We start from the raw sequence: 21046 nt of genomic DNA, 5'->3' as shown, positions 1-21046 counted from the left end.
ACCCTAAAGAGTCCTCCAAAAAACTCCAAGATTTGACAAATTAATTCAGTAAAGTCTCAGGTTACAACATCAGTGTACACAAATCAGTAGCACCGCTACACATCAAAATGACCAAGCTGAAAATCAAATCAAGAACTCAATCCCTTTTACAATAGCTACAAAATAAAAAAAATTTTAAAATCTATGAATATACTTAACCAAGGAGGTGAAAGATCTCCACAAGAATTGCAAAACACTGCTGAAAGAAATCATAGATAACACAAACAAATGGAAATAAATCCTATGTTCATGGATTGAGGATCAGTATTGCGAAAATGACCATACTGCCCAAAGCAATCTAAAGATTCAATGTAATTCCTATCAAGTCCCTTACCGCGCTAGCTGAGCTCCGGCGCCCGCGGAGCTCGCGCCAGGCTCCTGGGAAAGGACGGGGCGTATTACCGGGGAGCAGCTGCTCCATTGCGCCTCGAGGCCCCGATCGGGCTAGGCTGGCGGCCTCCCTCCCTTCACCTTTCCTCTCCTGGCAGGGCCCGGCGGCGGGCGAGTGACTGCGGCCACGCCTGAAAGGCGACTCTTCTGATTCAAGATGACCAACGAAGAACCTCTTCCCAAGAAGGTTCGACTGAGTGAAACAGACTTCAAAGTTATGGCAAGAGATGAGTTAATTCTAAGATGGAAACAATATGAAGCATATGTACAAGCTTTGGAGGGCAAGTACACAGATCTTAACTCTAATGATGTAACTAGCCTAACAGAGTCTGAAGAAAAACTAAAGCAACAACAGCAGGAGTCTGCACGCAGGGAAAACATCCTTGTAATGCGACTAGCAACCAAGGAACAAGAGATGCAAGAGTGTACTACTCAAATCCAGTACCTCAAGCAAGTCCAGCAGCCGAGCGTTGCCCAACTGAGATCAACAATGGTAGACCCAGCGATCAACTTGTTTTTCCTAAAAATGAAAGGTGAACTGGAACAGACTAAAGACAAACTGGAACAAGCCCAAAATGAACTGAGTGCCTGGAAGTTTACGCCTGATAGAGGCCTGATGGCGTCGGACTATTCCGAAGAAGTGGCCACCTCCGAAAAATTCCCCTTCTAGAACATGTAGACACTTGAGAAATGTTTCTGTTTGAAGAAAATAGAGGGAGAAACAGAAGTCTTAAGTCTGTGGCACACTGTGTCTTCAGACAGTTTGAAGGAATGAAAACCTAGAGATTTTAAATCATGAATTGAACATGTAAAATTCCAGTAAAATGTAAAAATGGAATATGCATCGCTCTTAACCTTGAGCATAGTGACTTAGAGACACTGTGTATCAGTTTTGCCAATAAGACTGTGGACTTCATGATTGTTGTTGAACTTCTGGGTCAAAACTCAAATAAGGTGAATTTTGCCTTTAAAGGGTTTATTTGCTGAGAACCAACTTTTAATAGTCACGAGAGAATCAAATAATAGATGTCCGTACAAGTAGCGCATATATTTAACCATTTAGTTTGGGGCTCTATATTACTTGCTTGAGCCTTAATCAATGTGGTTTTATTCAATGGTTTGTTCTTTGAATGGTTGCAAAACTGTAGATTATCTTACTGAGGACTGTACAAACGTGAAGGTGTGGTATCAAACTTCAGGTTGAAACTGTTTGAAGCATTATAAACATTCATTTCACAACTAGATTGTATAAGGATATTAGCTGTGATGAGATTCACTGCATTATTTTTTTAGTGAATTTTATGAAATCCCCATTCCATTCAACAGGCACATGTTTAAAAGAGCATTGTCGTTGGTGTTAATGGGGGAATGTGTTCCTTCATTGTATTTGGGCCTTTTGTATTGCACTCTTGATATTAAATTAAATGTGCCTTGAAATAAAAAAAAAAAAAAAATTCCTATCAAAATACCCACATCATTTTTCACAGAATTAGAAAAAAAAATCTTAAAATTCATATGGAACCAAAAAAGAGCCCAAATAGCCAAACCGACCCTAAGTCAAAAACACATCTGGAGGCTTCACATTACCTGACTTCAAATCCTATTACAAGGCTATAGTAACCAAAACAGCATGATCCTGGTATAAAAGTAGGCACATAGACCAATGGAACAGAATAGAGAACTCAGAAATGAAGCCAAATACTTAGAACCAACTGATCTTCAACAAAGCGTACAAAAACATAATTGAAGAAAGTTTAATAAATGGTGCTGGGAAAACTGGATAGCTGCATGTAGAAGAATGAAACTGGATTTCTTTCTCTCCTGTGTACAAAAATCAAATCAACAAGGATTAAAGACTTAAACCTAAGACCTGAAATCATAAACATTCTAGAAGATAACCTAGGAAAAACTCTTCCGGACATTGACCTAGGCAAAGAATTCATGACTAAGACCTCAAAAGCAAATGTGACAAAAACAAAAATAAATAAATGGGACTTAATTAAACTAAAATGCTCTGCAGAGCAAAAGAAATAATTATCAGAGTAAACAGAATGGCCCACAGAATAGGAGAAAATATATCCAGAATGTACAAGGAACTCAAACAAATCAGCAAGAAAAAGCAAATCATTTCATTAAAAAGTGGGTGAATGACATAAATAGACATTTCTCAAAAAAAGTCATACAAATGGCCAATGAACATGAAAAAATGTTCAGCATCACTAATCATCAGAGAAATGCAAATTAAAACCACAATGAGATACTACCTACCTCAGCCAGAATGGCCATTATTAGTCCAAAAACAAAAGATGTTGGCATGGATGTGGTGAAAAGGGAATGCTTATACACTGGTGATGGGAATGTAAATTAGTGCAACTTATATGGAAAACAGTATGGAGATTTCTCAAATAACGAAAAGTAGATCTACTATTCAATCCAACAATCCCACTGCTGGGCATCTACTCAAAGAAAAAAAAAAGTCAATTGCAAATATATGAAAGCAATTTAAGTGCCCATCAACCAATGAGTGGATGATAAAGAAAATGTGGTATATCTGTATCATGGAGTACTACACAGCCATAAAAAAGAATAAAACAATGGCTTTTGCAGCAACTTGGATGGAGCTAGGGGCCATTATTCTAAGTGAAGTAACTTGGAAATGGAACACCAAATACCATATGTTCTCACTTATAACTGCTAAGCTATGAGTATGCAAAGACATACAGAGTGGTATAATGGACATTGGAGACTCAGAAGTGGGGTAGGGTTAGAGGGGGTAAGGGATGAAAAACTACCTATTGGGTACAATGTACACTACTCAGGTGACAGGTGCACTAAAATCTCAGCCTTTACCACCATATAATTAATCCATGTAACCAAAAACCACTTGTACCCCTAAAGCTATTGAAATAAAAATAAATAAATGAATAATCAAAAATTGTAAAAAGACAACACACAACTTAATGCTGCCCCAAGGAGACACGTAAGAATAGAAATATAGAAAAGTGGAAAGTAAAAAAATATAAAAAGATGTATCACGCATACTGACCAAAAGGAAGTTTGTTTTGCTATTTTAATTTAAGAAAAATCGATTTTAACTCCAAAAGTCTACTTTACTATAAAGAAAAAAGAATCATTCCTTAATGATAAAGGGTCCAATTCAATATGAAAATATAATAATAATCTTAAATGCATCTAATAAAACGACCTTGAAAATACTTAAAGCAAAAGTAACAAGCCTCCAGAGAAAAATACATGTATCCACAATCATAGCTGGAAATATTTTAAAACTATAATTAATAACAAAAACTTGGTAAGGACACAGATGTTGAAATAACACAATTAACAATTTGCAGTAATGAACAACATGGCACCCAGTAATTAAAGAATACATATTTTCTCAAAACATACATAGAACTTTTATGAAAATTGACCATCTAATGGGCCATTAAGAAAATAACAATATTTCAAAAGGGTGAAATCATATAGAATATTGTCTATTGCCACAATGCAATCAGGCAAGATAAAAAACCAGATTTTTAAAATAACTAGAAAAATAATCATATTTTGAAAATTATAAAATGCATTACCAACTAAGCCACAGATCAAAGAAGAAATCATAGTGTTAACTCTAATTAAATTAAATATTTCAACCAAAGTATAAGGAAATCAATATATAGAAAAACTTTGGTAATATACTAAAGCAGCACTTGGGGAAAAAAATGATAGCTACACACATGCACATACACACACACACACACAAGAAGAAAGGCTGTAAAAAAAAATGGGCTAATTAAGCCCCCCAAAAGTAAAATAAATAAATACTGCAAAAAAAGAGTAAACAAAGTCAAAAATTTGTTTAATAACATTAATAAAATTCAGGCAAGAAGGATCTAGCAAAACCAAGAGAAACTACAAATAGACAATATCAGGAATGAAAAACTAGACATCACCACCACTGTATCTACTATAATAATAGGATGATTGTTTTGAAATATTTATGCCAATAAATTGATATAAAAAATAACAACTATATGTGAAAGGAAAAGTACTATTAAACTCCTAAATATAGTAGCAAAATCATGTACATAATATTCACAAGCAAAATTCAGCATGTAAAAAGGATAAACTTCATGACCAAATGGGATTCAATATAAAATCAACATAATTCTGCCAGCTGCAGTGACTCATACCTGTAACCCCAGCACTTTAGGATTCAGAGGTGAACAGATGGCTTGAGCTCAGAAATTCAAGACCAGCCTGGGCAACATGGTGAAACTGTGTCTCTACAAAAAGTACAAAAAATTAACCAGGCATGGTGGTGTGTGCCTGTAGTGCCAGCTACTGGAGAGGCTGACAGTCAAGGCTACAGAGAGCTGTGATGGCGCCACTGCACTCCAGCCTGGGCGACAAAGCAAGACCCCGTCAAAAAAAATAAATAATAAATAGCATGAAAATCATGAAAATATAATCATCTCAAAAAATAGAATAAAATGTTTTATAAAATTCACCATTCATTAATGGTTAAAAATACGCTCTTAGTATACTTGGTGTAAAAGGGGACTTCCCTTTTATTACTTCCCTATTGTCTAAAGAAATAGAGAAAAAAGAAAGAAAAGGCTACCAAAAACATCATAATTAATGGTAAAATACTGAAGGTTTTTCCCTCTGAGATTGGGAAAAAGAAGAATAGTCACTCACTATCACCACTTTACTGGGTGTCATGCCAGTTAAAATGGTAAAATAAGAAATAAAATATATAAAGATTGGAATGGAAAAAAATTTCTGTATTTTCAGATATTATGATTGTGCTCATAGACTGCCCAGAAGTACTATAGGTGAATCATTAAAAAATAATTTTAATAATTTTAACAATTAAGAAAGATTAGCAAAATTGTCAGAAAACAAAATCAATTTTACTTCTATATGCCAGCAACAAACAGAAAATAAAAATTTTAAAAATTCTACTTACAATAGCATCAAGAAGTATCAAGTATGTAGGAATCGAGATAATAAGAGATGTATAAAACTCACATGAACAGACATATAAAACTTTATGGAGAGAAACCGAAGGAAGACTCAGGTAAATGGAAAGGAATGGATTGGAAAACTGTCTTGCAAAGATGTCATTTCTCCCCGAATCAACCTATGGATTAAATGTAATCCCAGGGAAAATCTGAACAGGGTTATATTAATTGTGTGTGTGTGTGTGTGTGTGTATTTTAATTTCACTAGTTGTTTCTAGCATTTTCATGGAAATGCAAACAGCTAAGAATAGCCAAGACATCCATGAAAATGACAAAGTGGGAGGACTTGTCCCACCAAAATGTCAACACTTATAAAAGTTCAATTATCAAGTCACTGTGGTATTTGCACAGGGATTGACAAATAGGCTAATGAATGGAAATAAAGAGCCTAGAAACAGATTCACACATATGTAGATATTTGATTCATGACAAAGATAACATTGCAAAGTAGAGGGGGAAATATAATCTTTTCAATAAGAAACTGAAATAATTGGATAGTCATATGGAAATATCAAATAAAATTGGACCCTTACTTTCTAAAATACTAAAAACAATCCAGGTGGATTATAGACTTAAATATAAAAGGCAAAATTGTAAAGCTTTTAGTTGAAATGCAAGAGACTTTCTTCCTAATTTGGGGGCAGAGAATGTTTGGCATTTTGTAGAAGCCATAATTAGCCAGGCATGGTGGCATGCAACTGTCATCTCAGCTACTCAGGGGGCTGTGGCATGAGAATCGCTTGAGCCCAGTATTCAAGGTTACAGTGAGCCTGGGTGCCACTGCACTCCAGCCTGGGTGACAGAGTGAGACCTTGTCTCAAAAAAAAAAAAAAAAAAGAAAAGTATTAGTCATAAACCAAAAAAGACTGATAAATTATATTACATTAAAATTTAAAGGCTGGGCGCGGTGGCTCACGCCTGTAATCCAGCACTTTGGGAGGCTGAGATGGGTGGATCATTAGGTCAACAGTTGAAGACCAGCCTGGCCAACACGGTGAAAACCTGTCTCTACTAAAAATACAAAAAAAAAAAAATAAATAGCCAGGCATGGTGGCCCACACCTGTAATCCCCGTTACTCAGGCAGCTGAGGCAGAGAATTGCTTGAACCTGGGAGGTGGAGGTTGCAGTGAGCCGAGATCGCGCCACTGCACTCCAACCTGGGCAACAGAGTGAGACTTCATCATTAAAATAAAAAAAAAAAAATTAAAAAATTGTTGTTCATCAAAATACCCCTTTTAGAGAATGAAAAAGCCAAACCTCCAAGCAGGAGGACATATAGTCAAAGAAGCAGCAGCACATACTCAATGAGGAACAATGTAGCATATAATAACATGAAGTGATCAGACAAACTTTTTGCTGCAAAGCCCTAGTGAGGTAGAGATGGGGAGAGTGCCTCTGAAAAGTGGCCCCTCACCTGCAGAGAGTGAATACAAGGTATTTTGTTTTGTTTATTATGGTCAAAAGCACACAACATTAAATTTACCCTCACAACCATTTTTAAGTGGTATTAAGTGTATTCACATTGTTAGACAATAGATCTCCAGAACTTTTTCATCTTGCAAAACTGAAACTCTGAACCCGTTAAAACCTAATTGCTCCTCCCTCCAGCCCCCAGCCCTTGGAAAATACAGGTTATCTGTAATTCATTCAGTCCTTTAAGACTGTTTTCTCTATCTGCTTTCTCTGATTCCCAGTCTCCATTATGCATACTACTTTCTGTGCAAATTTCTCCCCTAGTCTAGTGTTGTAGAACATGGGGGTTAAATGAAGACTGTGGATTCCGGTGGACCTGGGCTGAAATCCAACAGTTGTTTTATCATTTGTAAAATCAAGATAATAAATAGTACCTAATGATGGCAGAGGTTGATACCATCACGCCGGCTACGGCTGGCACTGCACACTCCATGAAGCCCGTGGGAGCTCCGCCCCTTCTGAGTTGGGGGTGGAGCTCCCCAGGTGCCACTGCAGCTACCCGAAGTGTGGCTGCAGACCCAGGCCTCCTGCTCTAGGGAGCAGAATGGACCTCTGCCCAAACTGTGGCTGTGGATCTGAACCTACCTGTGCTCTTGGAGGTGGCCAGGAACAGGCAGGATCTGCCCTCTTGGGTGCAGCTGCAGGCACCCAACCGGAGACTGAAGACCTGGGCCTTCTGCTCCAGGGAGCAGGCAGGAGTCAGAGACAAGCAGGAGTCCTTCTCCTTCCAAGTGGGTGGGATGGGAACTCCCCAGGTGCAGCTGCAGCCGCTTTCCCAGGTGCAGGGCCTGGGCATCTCTGCAGCCTACATCCTCGGGGACCAGAAAGCCCCCCCTGTTCCTGCAGACTCGGGGATGTCTGCTCCCACTGCCCGGCCTGCTCCTCTCCCAGTGCCTGCTCCAATCTAGGAGCGGGGTGGGGCCCAAGCCCTGCGGCCTTGAATGGCAGCCAGAGGCAGAGTCCTGGGCGGAAGGGGGTGGGTCCCTGGTAAAGCCCCGCCTTCATGTCCCACGGAGCATGCACAGGAGGTAAACAAGCAGTTGGAAGAGGTAGATCCCAGATGGTGATCACACTGGAACACTTAGTGGTGGCAGTGGTGTTGATGAGGCATTGGGACACTTGGAAAGGAAATAAATCGTGTTTAGGCCCTTGTAATTGACTTCGTCAGTGGGAATAAAGACTATATTGTTTTGGAAAGAACATTAGTATGAGATACCCATGAAAGATAATATAAAAGAAGCTTCCCTTCCCCTATATCTGAAAACACTACTTCATAAGTAGATAATCTGATCGAAATTCAGGATGAGGAGTGGCAGGAAGGATAGGTGGCTGAAATATCCACTAGCCATGCTGGTAGAAGTTCAGAGTGAAGTGGAGGACATAGAGAAAGGGATTAAGGTTTCCAGCCAGGAGCTGATGGGGGTAGAGGTAGTGAACTTCTAAGCCAAAGGAGCTGAGCACCCAGAAGAATTGTGAAGGGCAAACACAACTTCTGGCAGCCTGGGGAAGGCCAGCAGGCCACTGTGGGATAGGTGCTGCCGGTGCAGGTCAGGCATCACTGCAAGAATGACCTCTCCCCTTGCAACAGCACTTTAGCTATGCATTCTGGCACTGGGCTGGTGTGGGTATCAGCAAGTGGCAGCTCCAAGCAGGTACTACTGTCAGCCAAGAGAAGGTAGGGCTAGTCACAACTATTTTGTTTTTCAGTAAGGCAGATCACAGAGGAGAGTCTGGGGGTCCAGCCAGCTTATAGCCTCTCTAGAAAGAAGTTCCTTCCAGGAACAATGCCTGCTAAGCTGTTCATTCCAGCTCAGTTCCTGAGTAAGGAGTCAAAACTCAACAGTACCATGAACCCATGACCTGCGCATGGCTTGCATTGTGGCCTTGATGTCTATCTCTTCCTAGGGCAGGCCTGCCATTCATGTTGCTGAGGACTGCCAAGAGGATGGGGTGATTTTCATGCCCATAGCTGCAGAGCACAAAACCTAGAAGGGCAGAGATTCCTTCCTGCAAAGTCCAGAAAAATCTAAGCCCTGTTGAGTAATGAAGCCCCTCTCAAGCAGCTACTTTGTACACAACGCACATGATTTTACTAATGGGGAAACTAGGGCCCCAAAGCTTAAATTGCTCCTTTGTTAGTGATAGAGCTGGTCACCTCTAGGCTGTGATGCATTATTTTTAAGTCCATATGGATACTTCTGACAGCATCAAGACCCCAGTGGGCTCTGGAAGAAAGAAGGAAGGTGCTTTGAAGACAGGAAGGGCAGCTCTGACACTGGTAAGTCAACAGTCTGAGCTGACTTTGCAATCACATGACACACAGCCTTTTAAACCAGCGAAATAATCAGGCAAATGCAACTGTTTATCACCCCAGGGGACAGCAGGTAGCTCTAATAAGACCAAGTCAGGTGAGAGTGGCTGCAACATGACTTGTCTTCTTTTGTCCCTATTCTGATGAGATACCAGGTTAAACCTGCCCTCTCAGCCTGGGCACCTTTGGGCAGGGGAACAAACCTCGGTGACATTTAGTACTTGTTCTAGACAAAAGTTACCCAAAAGTGCTAATGGTTCAGAGGAACAATTAGGAGTTTCACTACAGATCACCTGCTACCTCCTTATTGCTCCAGAGGACCTTTTAACCTTCGTCCTGTTTTGCTAAGTGTGCATCTCTCAAACTGTTCATGCTGAAGTGAGCAGAAAAAGAGACTAAGAGACATTCACCTTAGCTTCTGTCTGTTGAGGGTTTGTCTCCTTTGGTTCATGGGGTCTGTGTGCACTCTGCCTTGGCTCAGGTTCATTTGTTCAAGGCTGTTAAGGTTACAGCTTAACTGGGTTTCTTTCCTGCCTTAGAGCCCACCAACAACTAGAGGATGCTGCCACCTGGTGGTGGGAATAGCCTTGCATGGGACTCTACACCAGTGAGCATCAAATTGCACTAAAAAGCTAAGACTTTACAAGAATACCCCTTGCACAGAGACTTGGAAGGGAATCAGTGTCGAGGTGCCTTGACTGCCATTCTTAAAATCTTCCTGAGAACAGATTGGAATGATCAGATACAGTCTCCTTTCCCATCTTCTCTTTTACAATGGCCTTTTTGGACAAAAAAGAAAGGCACATCCTTATCCATCCTGAATCTTACTATTGTGCATTGCCCTGAGCTTTAAACAAAACAACAACAACAACAACAAAAAAAAAAACTTCAGGATGCCAAAGGGACAATTTGAAATACTGTCTTCAAGGACAACTCTATTAGTGATTAATCAAAGCATCATAGGCTTGTCTAGGATTTGTCTCTTTCTGCAGGTCTGGGAGATATTTCTGTTAGGATAAGTGAGACATCGGAACTTATGTTGGCCTGTGCTAGAGTGTTCTGAATTTGGATATATTGTAGAGTAAAGCAATGAAGGGTTTCACCTCTTCCATCCCCCAAATATTGCCAAGTAGAGCAGCACTCTTGAGGGAGAGTCCTCTGAAAACGTAAAAATGAGCCCCAGAAAATGTACCCTCCCTCTCTCTCTCTATATATATATATATATGTGCACACATATATATGTATTTTTATACATATATATACATATATACACACACATATATATACACATATATATGTATTTTTTTTGAGACAGAGTCTCGCTCTGTCACCCACAATGGAGTACAATGGCACAATCTCGACTCACTGCAATCTCTGCCTCCTGGGTTCAAGCAATTCTCCTGCCTCAGCCTCCCGAGTAGCTGGGATTACAGGTGCATGCCACCACACCCGCCTAATTTTTGTATTTTTAGTACAGACAGGGTTTCACCATGTTGGTCAGGCTGGTCTGGAACTCCTGACCTCATGATCCGACCCCTCCCTCGATATTTAAGTGATTCCTTTAAAGACATTTATACCAAGGACCTGCACAGCTTAGTGATGCTGATACTTTTAAGCATGATTAGAATGTTTTCTGAGCTACCAGGATTCTCCAGTATACACTGACTCATTCCTGCAGAAAAAAAGCCTTTTGTGATCTTTCAGATTTCATGCATTTCATTCAATAATTTAGTTAAAATCTGTTTTAACACATCATATTATGAAATATTTATTCCAATTACTCTGTCATTACCTTATTTCAGCTTATAAAATGTTTAATATTTTTCTATCTCTTTTTAACAAAAAACAAAATTATATACTAGCTGTCAGATTGATTCATTTATACAGTTTCATTAAATACATAAGGAAAGCTTGATCAGTATATCTAATGTGATTAATAATTTCTGATTTTATACCTGATTCTTATTTAATTGTTAATTATTTCAAAAAGCTAGCCACCACTGTTTAATACACAAATACATACACATTTTTCAAATATATGCCTCATATACCTAGCTTCTTAAATAACAAATTTTAGCCACATTTTACATTGCAATAATATTAGAGTAGTTATTAGATATGTTTCACTTCATTATTGATTGCTGTTAGTAATATATCTTACGAGATGTGCTTTTAAGTTATTCTTTAGTTGTTCTTTTGAAAATACTATTTTTGAAACACATATTGAAAAATAAAGTCAATCCTTTCCAGTTTTATTAAATAAAAAAAGTAAACCTAATGTGACTGAATAGTTTGCCAACAAGAAATTGGCTTTGCTCATCAGGTTATGTGGATGATATTTTCCATCAACTGAATAAGCTAAATCTGCATTTCTAAGATTTCAATCGTAATAAAAATTATTTATAAAGCAGGCAAGACAATTAAGACATTTGATAAAAATAATATTGGATTGACAAAGGCATACTGAAAGTAAAATTTCCATTTTCCCCACGCTATTGATTAAATATGGTGCCTGTGAATAAAGGGGCAACAGTGTAATTAATAGTCACTTAATGCATATTGGTAAAGATTTTTTTGGTTATATGTTCCAGGAATATAAATAAGAAATCACTTTATGAATGGGCAACATCATTTGAAAATAAGGTGTTTTCCAACTATTTGATTTCAACAACATTGCAGAAAGACCTAATTGGGTCATAAGCTGATATTGATAGATAAGTATATCACTTTTGACATATTACTTAGAAGAAGTTCCAAGAATTGAGTCACAGTTCTAAAACATAATTTCTATTCCCACCTCCATCTTTCTGAGAACAAGTTTTCTCAGTATTTGTATCTATAAAAATGAAAAAAATAGAATAGATGCTAAATCATGTTATATTTTGGCAATAAGTAAAATTAATCAATGGAATATAATAATGTTTTTACAAGCATCCATCTCATTAAAAGAATGTATTTACAACAACCTTCCTCTTTTATGTTGTAGTTAGCTGCCTGCCCACCTGTGAGCTCCCATGCCTCATCCTATAATAGAAAGTCCTCCCTGAAAAGCAGGTGTTCACCCAGTGACCTCAGGCATGTCATATGGTCATGTGACTACTTCTCACCCATAGAAAGTAAGCAGTCACAGTGGGTGGAACTTCCAGGCCAAGGCTTTTAAGAAGGTCTTCCCTATACAATCCTCTTCCTTCTCCAGATGGATTCTGCTAAGATGACAAGGCGCTCAAGGATGGAGAAGCCAAAAATCAAAAGAAGCTTGAGTCTCTGAATCACTGGACAGAGAGCCACATGCCAACTAGAACATCCACCTAAGACTGGAAAATGGGACAGAGATAAACTTCCATTGTGTTAGGCCACTGGAATTGGGGATTTGTTTAAACAGCCATCCCTACCTTAAATAACACAATACTCAATAATGACTTACCAATATTTATAATACATCTCTGTTGCTTTTAATAAATATATGCTAGTAATGAATTATATTAATAATTCAATCCAGAAGAATTTTTAACACTTAGAGCCTTATGGTCATAGGAAATTGTTTAAAAGTTTAATTTCAATTTCCATTCGTAATTTTGATATAGGGAATTTTGATGGCATGATCAATAAATATTAAAATGTATTATAATATAAGCTAAAATTATGTATTGGAAGGGATGTGGCAAAATAAATTCAAGCAAATAAAAGGATGATATAAAACTTTTTAACATTATGGAACAATTTGTTCATATACAATTTTTAAAGATGATAGTTTGCCTTAAGTTGCTACCAGAGTCCTTCACTACTTCTTTAAAAATGTTTAAGACTAAAAATCTGTGCATTATAGTAGATATTTTTAAAAGTTATTAAAGCATGAATTGGCAAGTGACAGATCTGTATCTGAAGTTAGAGACATCTTTATAATCATTCACAGCATGTGCATTTATGGACTACTCTCCATACTCCAGACACTGTATTAGAGACTGTAAAAGTATAAAAATAAGACACACCTATACTCAAAACTCCCTCCCCACACATACACTCAAAAATTCCTCCCTACATTCTCTCTCTTTCTCTCTCACACACACACACACACACACACTCCACTGGGAGTCTGCTATTTTGAATACCTAGGATGGCATATCCACCTCACCCTAGAAAGTAGGCCCATTGTTGAAAAGAAAATAGGCCCATGTGAGCAAGAAAATGGCTCAACTTAAAATTGCAAATGAAAGAGTGGTCTTGTTCATTTATACATTCTGTACTTTTTTATGATACCTGTAATACCTGTAATCACTGCTCCCTGGTATCCCTCTAGTTCTTCCCAAAGTGGCAATGCCAACAGCTAATTCCAGGTTTTCTCAGCTTCATGAAGACCTACCAGTAAGTAGTCACAGCCTTGAACCCCCGTCCCACTGATTGAGGGAGCCACTGAGCGCATCGCATACTTGAACTGGCCTTGTTACCTGAGGCTATTTGAAAGGAAGTCTTGGAGCTCTGCAAAAACTCTAAAACAGACCCAAGTCTAGACCAGCTAGATGATTCCAGGAAGGGGGAACAAACTCTGAGCACCAACTAAAAAACAATAAAACAAACGCCAACAATAAAAATGCTAAACAAAAGGTATTTTGAGGTTATGATGGATAGTAACCCAATGTCAACAATTCAGTGAGACTACCAAAAGGTTAGTGCTATTTTAGAGACATTAATGAAAGCCTAGGTTCCAGAACAGAGGAGGGGTTGCTTTTCATCTATCTGACATAGTCAAATAACCATTGCAGCAGTGTGTTCTGTTCTGGGTAACACACTCTGTAAGCAGCCCTGACAAACTAACACTTCCCCATAAATTCTCTCCACCATCTCCACACAAAGCGATGAGTAGTTATGGGATTAAAGTGGAAAATAAGTGGGGTGGGACTGGGGTTGTTTTTGTAATTCTGGAGTTTGGAAAATCTTCTGACATTGCATAACTCTACTAAAATACAATATGCAAAATGACCAATAATATCTATCTCTAAGAGCATCTGTCTCTACTCTTCTTATTTAAGTTACCCAAGAATGCCAAAAGCTATCAAACAGAGGGCTCTGATCTTCATAGCATGGTTTATAAAAATTACAGTGTTATACTTTAAGTTAAAGAAAACTTTCTCTTGAATAGAGGAAGTAAGTTTTGAGACAGCACGTCTCCTAACTTGGAAGTGATAAGCAAAGGAGGTATAGTAGAAGAGTAAATTGTTAGGTTAAATAATCCCAACTCTAACCTATGTTGCATAGGGCTGCCATGTTTTTGCCCTTCACCTTGGATACAGAGGATGAGAGGGCAACATGTCTGACCATCAACACTCACCTTCCTTCTCTGAAAGGCTTCTGATGTCACATAAAATCATGCACCCTGAATAGTTTGGATGTGTGTCCCTGCCCAAATCGCATGTTGAAATCTAATCCCAAGTGGTGGAGGTGGGGCCTGCTGGGAGGTGATTGGCTCATGGGGATGGAGTTCTTATGAATCATTTAGCACCATCCTCTTGGTACAGTCCTTATGCTAGTAAGGAGTTCCTGCAAGATCTGGTCATTTAAAAGTATGTGGCACCTCCTCCCTCTCTCTCTTGCCTCTGCTTTTGCCATGTGATATCCCTGCTCCTGCTTTGCCTTCCACCATGAGTAGGAACTTCCTGAGGCCTCCCCAGAAGCAGATACTCTATAGCCTGCAGAACCATGAGCCAATTAAACCTATTTTCTTATAAATTACTCAGACTCAGGTATTTCTTTATAGCAATGTAAGAATGGATTAATACAAACTCTAAGCTCTCCTGATGACAGTGGAATTTGGCCCCACACAATACTCTCTTTTCCCAACCATCACAGAGGATGTCCCTGAGGGTAACCAAGAAAGAGATGGGTAAACACAAGGAATGTCAGTTGTTATCCAGACAGAAGGAGACCAAGCAGAGATCGGACATTGTGCTAATTGGTGACTTGAGGAGCATGGGACAGACAGACCCTCTCCTCCTTCCTGGTCAAGGCCCAGCATCAGAGAACTGGGAAGCTGCACCTGGCATGATCAAAGGGCCAGAGGGATGCTGCTAATAAGGGCCCTTTATATGAACCTTTTGAGGCTTTGGGAATGAAACATTTTTGCAAGACTCTATGGAATTCTGAAGGTCATGAGAAACTACGAGTGTGTCTAGCATTACGAAGACAAAAGATTAGCAATTTAAGGGTGGCTTTGGTGTGAAGTCTTAAGGGAGGAGAAAAAGACCTTCATGCATCTGCCTGATTGCCCTGCTCAGCAACCCAGGATAGGGAATCAGAGAAAAAGCTCACTCTAGGAATGAAGTACACTAGTCTATTTGAAGCATCTCCTAGACTGTGTTTCTTGGGGTCTGCAATCCACTGGATAACTTGCAAAAGGAGTTATGGTCCAAAGCAGAGTTAATGTGATCCACCTGTTTGTCCTGGTCCATTTGCAAATTAGCCTTAACAAGAAGGCCTTTATAATTAACCATGCTTCATCCAGAAATATCCCTAACCCCCCAAGTCCTTGTAATCAGATAGATAATTTGGCAGGCATTTGGTAGAGAGACATTGGGGATGGGAGAGAATGTACCTGCATTTCATCAGTTTCCATCTTGGTCTTATGCATTTTTTCACGTGGGAATTTTTAACTGAATCCACCTAAAGTTTAAGCAATTTCCTGCCCAAAAGATCCTAAAAAATCATTTTGCTTCAGGCAGAAAGGTCTCAAATGTAAACCAAAAATAAAATTATAAGCCCCCCAACTGACTGAATGGACTCCTCTTCACCAGGGGCATTCCAAAGTAAACATAAAAAACTAGTTCAGGTCATGATAAGAAGAGGGGACATCTGACATGCCTCATTATACTTTCCTCCCTTTGGAATTCAGGCACAACTTACTAGCATTAACATTAAAACAGTGATCCTAAGACTGACAAAACAGTCTCTTTGTAGCAATAAGATACCAAATTCCAACCTGACTCTAGCATAGCATCACATGGCAGATAGCAGTCCCTGGAAGAAACTGAAGTATTTTACCCTAAAATATATTTATTTGACATATTTTGAAAGGGCCCTGCAAAGTTGCAGAGCCACTGGGGAAAATTTACTGAAGAACGTCCCCTTCTTTTTCCAGGTCTTTCCCCTTGATCCAGGAGAGATTTAACTAAGAGATTTAACCTTTTAGAGTCTGATAAGAGACATTTACTGAACCTTGCTACCTGGAGGCTTCATCATAACAAGAACCTTGGCTTCTACAACCTCCCTTATCTTAACTACAAACATTTATTTCTGTGGGCTTCAGCTCTTCAGGCAGACCATAACCCTTTCAACCAATTGCCAAACAAGACATCTTTGAATCCACCTATGACCTGTAAGCCCCTGCTTTGAGTTGTCCTGCCTTTCCAGACCAAACCAACGTACACCTTACATGTATTGATTGATGTCTTATGCTGCCCCTGTATAAAACCAAGCTGTAACCCAATTACCTGGCGTGCATGTTCTCAGGACCTCTTAAGACTGTGCCTCAGTCCTTGGTCACTCATATTTGGCACAGAATAAATCCCTTCAAATAGCTTACAGGGTTTGACTCTTTTGCATCAACACAAACCCAACTATATAGACCATGAAACCCAAAGCCACAGCAACTCAGAGAGGCTGTCCACTCTTGCTTTGTATGCTGAGTTTGTCCTCATACCAGTACTTAATCTTCTGTTCATTTGCAGGAATGAAAGGGATAGATGATAAACTACTGTGGGGAGGGGCGGGAAATTCACTGAAGGATGGGCTTGCTCACATTAAAACATATTTATAACCTTTTGCAGTTGAAGACAATTGAACAGCCAAAGAAAATAGCCCAAGAGGGAGACCAAAAAGATTTAAGATGCCTTGATGGAAGATTCTTGACAAAGTTCCCAGACTAGCATAATCCTGTTGAAAATGCAGCCCTTTCTATCCCTTACCAAGAAGTTTCTATGAATAAAAGAGATAACAGCCTATGACTGGTCTTATCTCCATGATTAGTGGTGTTTATAAAACACCAATTCATTGCATGGCAAGAGAATAACTAGTGCAAACTTGTTTGCAGGTATAAAAATAAAACAGAATCTGCTAAAACCAGAAACACAAGGGCTGCATTCTCTTCTATCTCTACTCATTTGATCAGTCTAGGCTAGCAGTGAGCTAGGCTCTGGAGAATCCCATACAGATAAATCAAAAAATTGTGGATCCGTTATTTACAGCTATCAGACAAACAAGGAGAAAGCTCATTTTTCAGACATTGCCTGAAATTTGACTTGAAAAGATGGGAACACATTATGGCTATAGAAGGGGCACTGTTAAGAAAGGAGAATTCTAAAGGATTCTGTTCAATTCTAATTACCTAGCTAGGAACTGAACGGTAGAGTCAGGGTTGGAGAGTGATATGGTTTGGCTGTGTCCTCACTGAAATCCCATCTGGAATTGTAGCCCCTATAATCCCTACGGGTCATGGGAGGAACCCAGTGGGAGGTAATTGAGTCATAGCAGCTGGTTTTCCCATGCTGTTCTGCTGATAGTGAATGAGTCTCACAAGATCTGATGGTTTTATAAAAGGAAGTTCCCCTGTGCGTGTTCTCTTGCCTGCCACCATGTAAGATGTGCCTTCATTCTTCCTTCGCCCCCCGCAATGACTTTGAGGCCTCCCCAGCCATGCTGAACTGTGAGTCAATTAAACCTCTTTTCTTTGTAAATTACCCAGTTTCAGATATGTCTTTATTAGCAGTGTGAGAACAGACTAAGACTGGGAGGGAAAGGAGAGGACAAGTCTCAGGTATGGAAGATTACAGAAAATTCTGCAGAGAAGGTGAGGACCTTATAATAGTAATTCAATTCAACATACCTGTACTTCAACCTCTCTGCCTGCATCATCCCACATTACAAATTCTCCACCCTGGTAAAGACATCCACCCCTGCCTATCTCCACCATTTCCTCTGGGCCAATAAGCCTTCTACTTACTTTACAACTTCTCTACCCATCTTCGTGAAACTGCCTTTACAGAATTATAAGTAATGAGAGAAACTTAACATGACTGACTCCATCTTGCTTCTAACGTCACAGGCTAAGGTTTTTCTGTTCGTTTGTTTGCTTGTTTGTTTTTGCTTATTCTAGCATGGAGGCCAAGGTAAGTATGAGAATAATTTAGTTGATAGTTAAACTTTGAGAAAAGGAAAACTGATCCCCCTTCTTGTTCAGAGATTGATGCCACATTCACAAGAAAAGGTAGAATTATGTTAGAGGCTTGAACTTTGCTAAAGAATAGGCATAAACAATGACCTGCCATTGCCTATCTTGCTTTTCTATAAGTTGCTTACTGTCCCCAGAGGCACACAACCAGAGGCTGCAAAATTTATAACTTCCCCAACTACTCATATAGATAACATCACTATTATAAAACCTAAAGAACTGATCTTAGAAATATTTTTCAGATTTGGCATTTCAGCAGACCAAGAGATGCCCCTGGACCTGAGATGCCCCTCCCAGGAACTAACTCAGCTGCATGAAGACAGTTTAGATACTCCTGTGGTTTCATCCCTGGCCAATTGACGGTTTCAGTTCCCTAACCCCCTGCCCACCAAAGTACCCTTAAAAACTCTAGCCTCTGAATTCTTGGAGAGGCAGATTTGAGAAATTTCTCCCATTCGCCTCCCTTGGCTGGAGAGCAATTATTAAACTCTTTCTTTGCTGCAACACCTACTGTTTTCAGTGCATTGGTTTTTTGTTTTTTTGGGTTTTTTTTAGGGCAGCAGGCAATAAGAATCTGTTGGACTATGACACTGGGGCCCAGGAAGCTGCATTTCCATCACTTCTCACTGTCACTCAAAAAGTCACCAGCACCAACCCTCATCAACAAAAGACATTTTATATGGATTTTCTTAATATAGTCATATCTTTAAAGATTTGGATATAAAATTCATTGGTATACATCATGTCATCTAAACCTACTTAGGGACCTCAATTGCAAAATATGCAGCCTGATCAATTCCTTTAAGAATACATATCTTTGTGCATTTGGTTTTCTTGAAGTAGGGCCTACTTGGCACACTATTTGGTAAACTAAAAGATACATTCTTAAGTATGTTAGAGTTCAAAACTTAAGGCAGTTTCAAGCATGGGCAGATGAATATTCTTTCAGTTTGATCACTGTCAGATTAGTAACAGTTCATCTGCCTCTCTGGAGAAGTTGGCTGGGAAGACTTTACAAATGCCTTTCACACAACCTGTGACTGAGATAAGCTCAATGCAGAGCTGTTTGTGTAGTCAGGTAATGGAAATCAACCACAAAGGAGAAATGCCAGACATGCCAAGTAAAGCAATATGAGCAGAAGATCCTCAAAGAATGACTGTTTCATTCACAGAACCATCAGAAGCCAAAGGACTACACCAACATTCCTTCCCATTTAAGAACTCACAGACTCAAAACTATATCCATAGGTTCCAGCAGTATATCATTGGGTTTCATGGTCTCCATGTAAAAACTACCCCATTAATAACCTAATTCTGTCACTTAAGAGGTCATAAAATCACATATAGACATTTGACATTGAATGGCAGAACTAGTTATGAAGAGAAATTATCAATCAGTGCCCAGTTAGGAAAACAGAAACCACTCTAGGTGTTTCAGAGTGTTAGAAGTGATGGAGGAGCAAGAGGGGACGGTTGAGGTGAAACCCATGTGACTAGGGAAGCAAAACGAAAATTGATATTCCCCAGAGCCCATTGCTGGGGCTGATGGAATCCTTACTCCTGCCTGCCCCAATCTGTGGGATGCCAGGGGACTGCACTCCTATGGAAGCTGCAGGAGTTCTGGAACCTACAGTCATCAGGGGCTGCTCCTGCTGGAGCCAGAGTCCAAGCTTTGAGCTACTGCTGCTATTGCAACTGCCCTGCTTGAGCAGAATCCAGGAAGCGGCCCTAGCAGGGACATGTTATTGCCACTTGCTGGAGGTGACTTCAGATGAAGAAGGTGAAAAAAAAGGATCTCCCTTCCTTCTGAGAAACAACAAAGCAGCCCCTGACAGCCAGGAGCTGGCCTGGCACAGCAGGGCCTTGGTGTTCTGTTAGACATAAACCACTTCACAGAACACCAACATCAAACAGGGCTACTCAGGGCCAATGATGGACCAAGACAAAAACAAGACTACTCCATAATTATGTGTGAGCACAGACAAAACATGAGCACTGTTCAAACCATAAAAATGACCTCACATTGCCCCATTCTGGCTAATATTGTAACTGAAATGCGGGTTAGTTGTTTACCGCTTGCAGAGTCCAATTAACAAGATCGAGGTCTGGTATAAAGGGATTTATTTCCAAAGCCAGCTTAGGGGAAGAAGCACAGGCATCCCACCTTTAAATATACCACTTTGCTTTGGGAACAGGAAGTGGGCACTTTTAAAAAGCAGGGGAGGAGGCCAGCAAGGTGAGAATCTGCGTGTTAGCTTGGAGCCTTACCTATCAGGCGGTCAAGCTAGTGATAGCTGGCATCTTCATGGGCAGGACTAGGCTGAAAACTACCCAGGTAAGAGAGAGTAGCAGACATGTTTTTCAACTATTATCCCTCGAGGCAACCCCCTGGTGGGTGAGAGTTTCCTAGTGGGCTGCTTTGGTTTATAAATCCACTGTTAACTCTCAAGGAGAGTTCTGTCTTAGAGAACATAGTCAGACGAACTTGCCTTGTAGGAAATGTCTGATGAAGGAGAGGTAAAAGGCTATATTTGCATTTCTTTCTTTTTCTTTTTCTTTTTTTTTTTTTTTTTGAGACGGAGTCTTGCTCT

At 39.6% G+C, this 21046-nt stretch overlaps 2 protein-coding genes across 2 annotated transcripts in view; one reads left to right on the top strand and one right to left on the bottom strand.

Annotated features, from left to right (window-relative positions):
• The first annotated feature begins 371 nt into the window (after positions 1 to 371).
• On the top strand, positions 372 to 1866 carry LOC112627740 (pre-mRNA-splicing regulator WTAP-like). The gene has a single exon (XM_025390358.1). It carries the CDS (start codon positions 587 to 589, stop codon positions 1097 to 1099), a length of 513 nt encoding a protein of 170 aa, XP_025246143.1. The 5' UTR covers positions 372 to 586; the 3' UTR covers positions 1100 to 1866.
• Positions 1867 to 7929: 6063 nt separating this feature from the next.
• The window catches only part of TMED3 (transmembrane p24 trafficking protein 3), a 70413-nt gene continuing 57296 nt past the window's right edge, over positions 7930 to 21046 (bottom strand). Inside the window, exon 3 of the mRNA XM_025390054.1 lies at positions 7930 to 8045. Coding sequence (XP_025245839.1) covers positions 7995 to 8045 — 51 coding nt within the window. The 3' untranslated portion in view covers positions 7930 to 7994. The remainder of the gene's footprint in view (positions 8046 to 21046) is intronic.

Source organism: Theropithecus gelada, chromosome 7a, assembly GCF_003255815.1.
Source record: "Theropithecus gelada isolate Dixy chromosome 7a, Tgel_1.0, whole genome shotgun sequence".
Classification (NCBI taxonomy): Eukaryota; Metazoa; Chordata; class Mammalia; order Primates; family Cercopithecidae; genus Theropithecus; species Theropithecus gelada.
This window is presented reverse-complemented; position numbering and strand designations above follow the sequence as displayed.

Excerpts from the sequence above, each read along its gene's own strand:
- LOC112627740 (XM_025390358.1), top strand. The coding sequence starts at position 587 with ATGACCAACGAAGAACCTCTTCCCAAGAAGGTTCGACTGAGTGAAACA.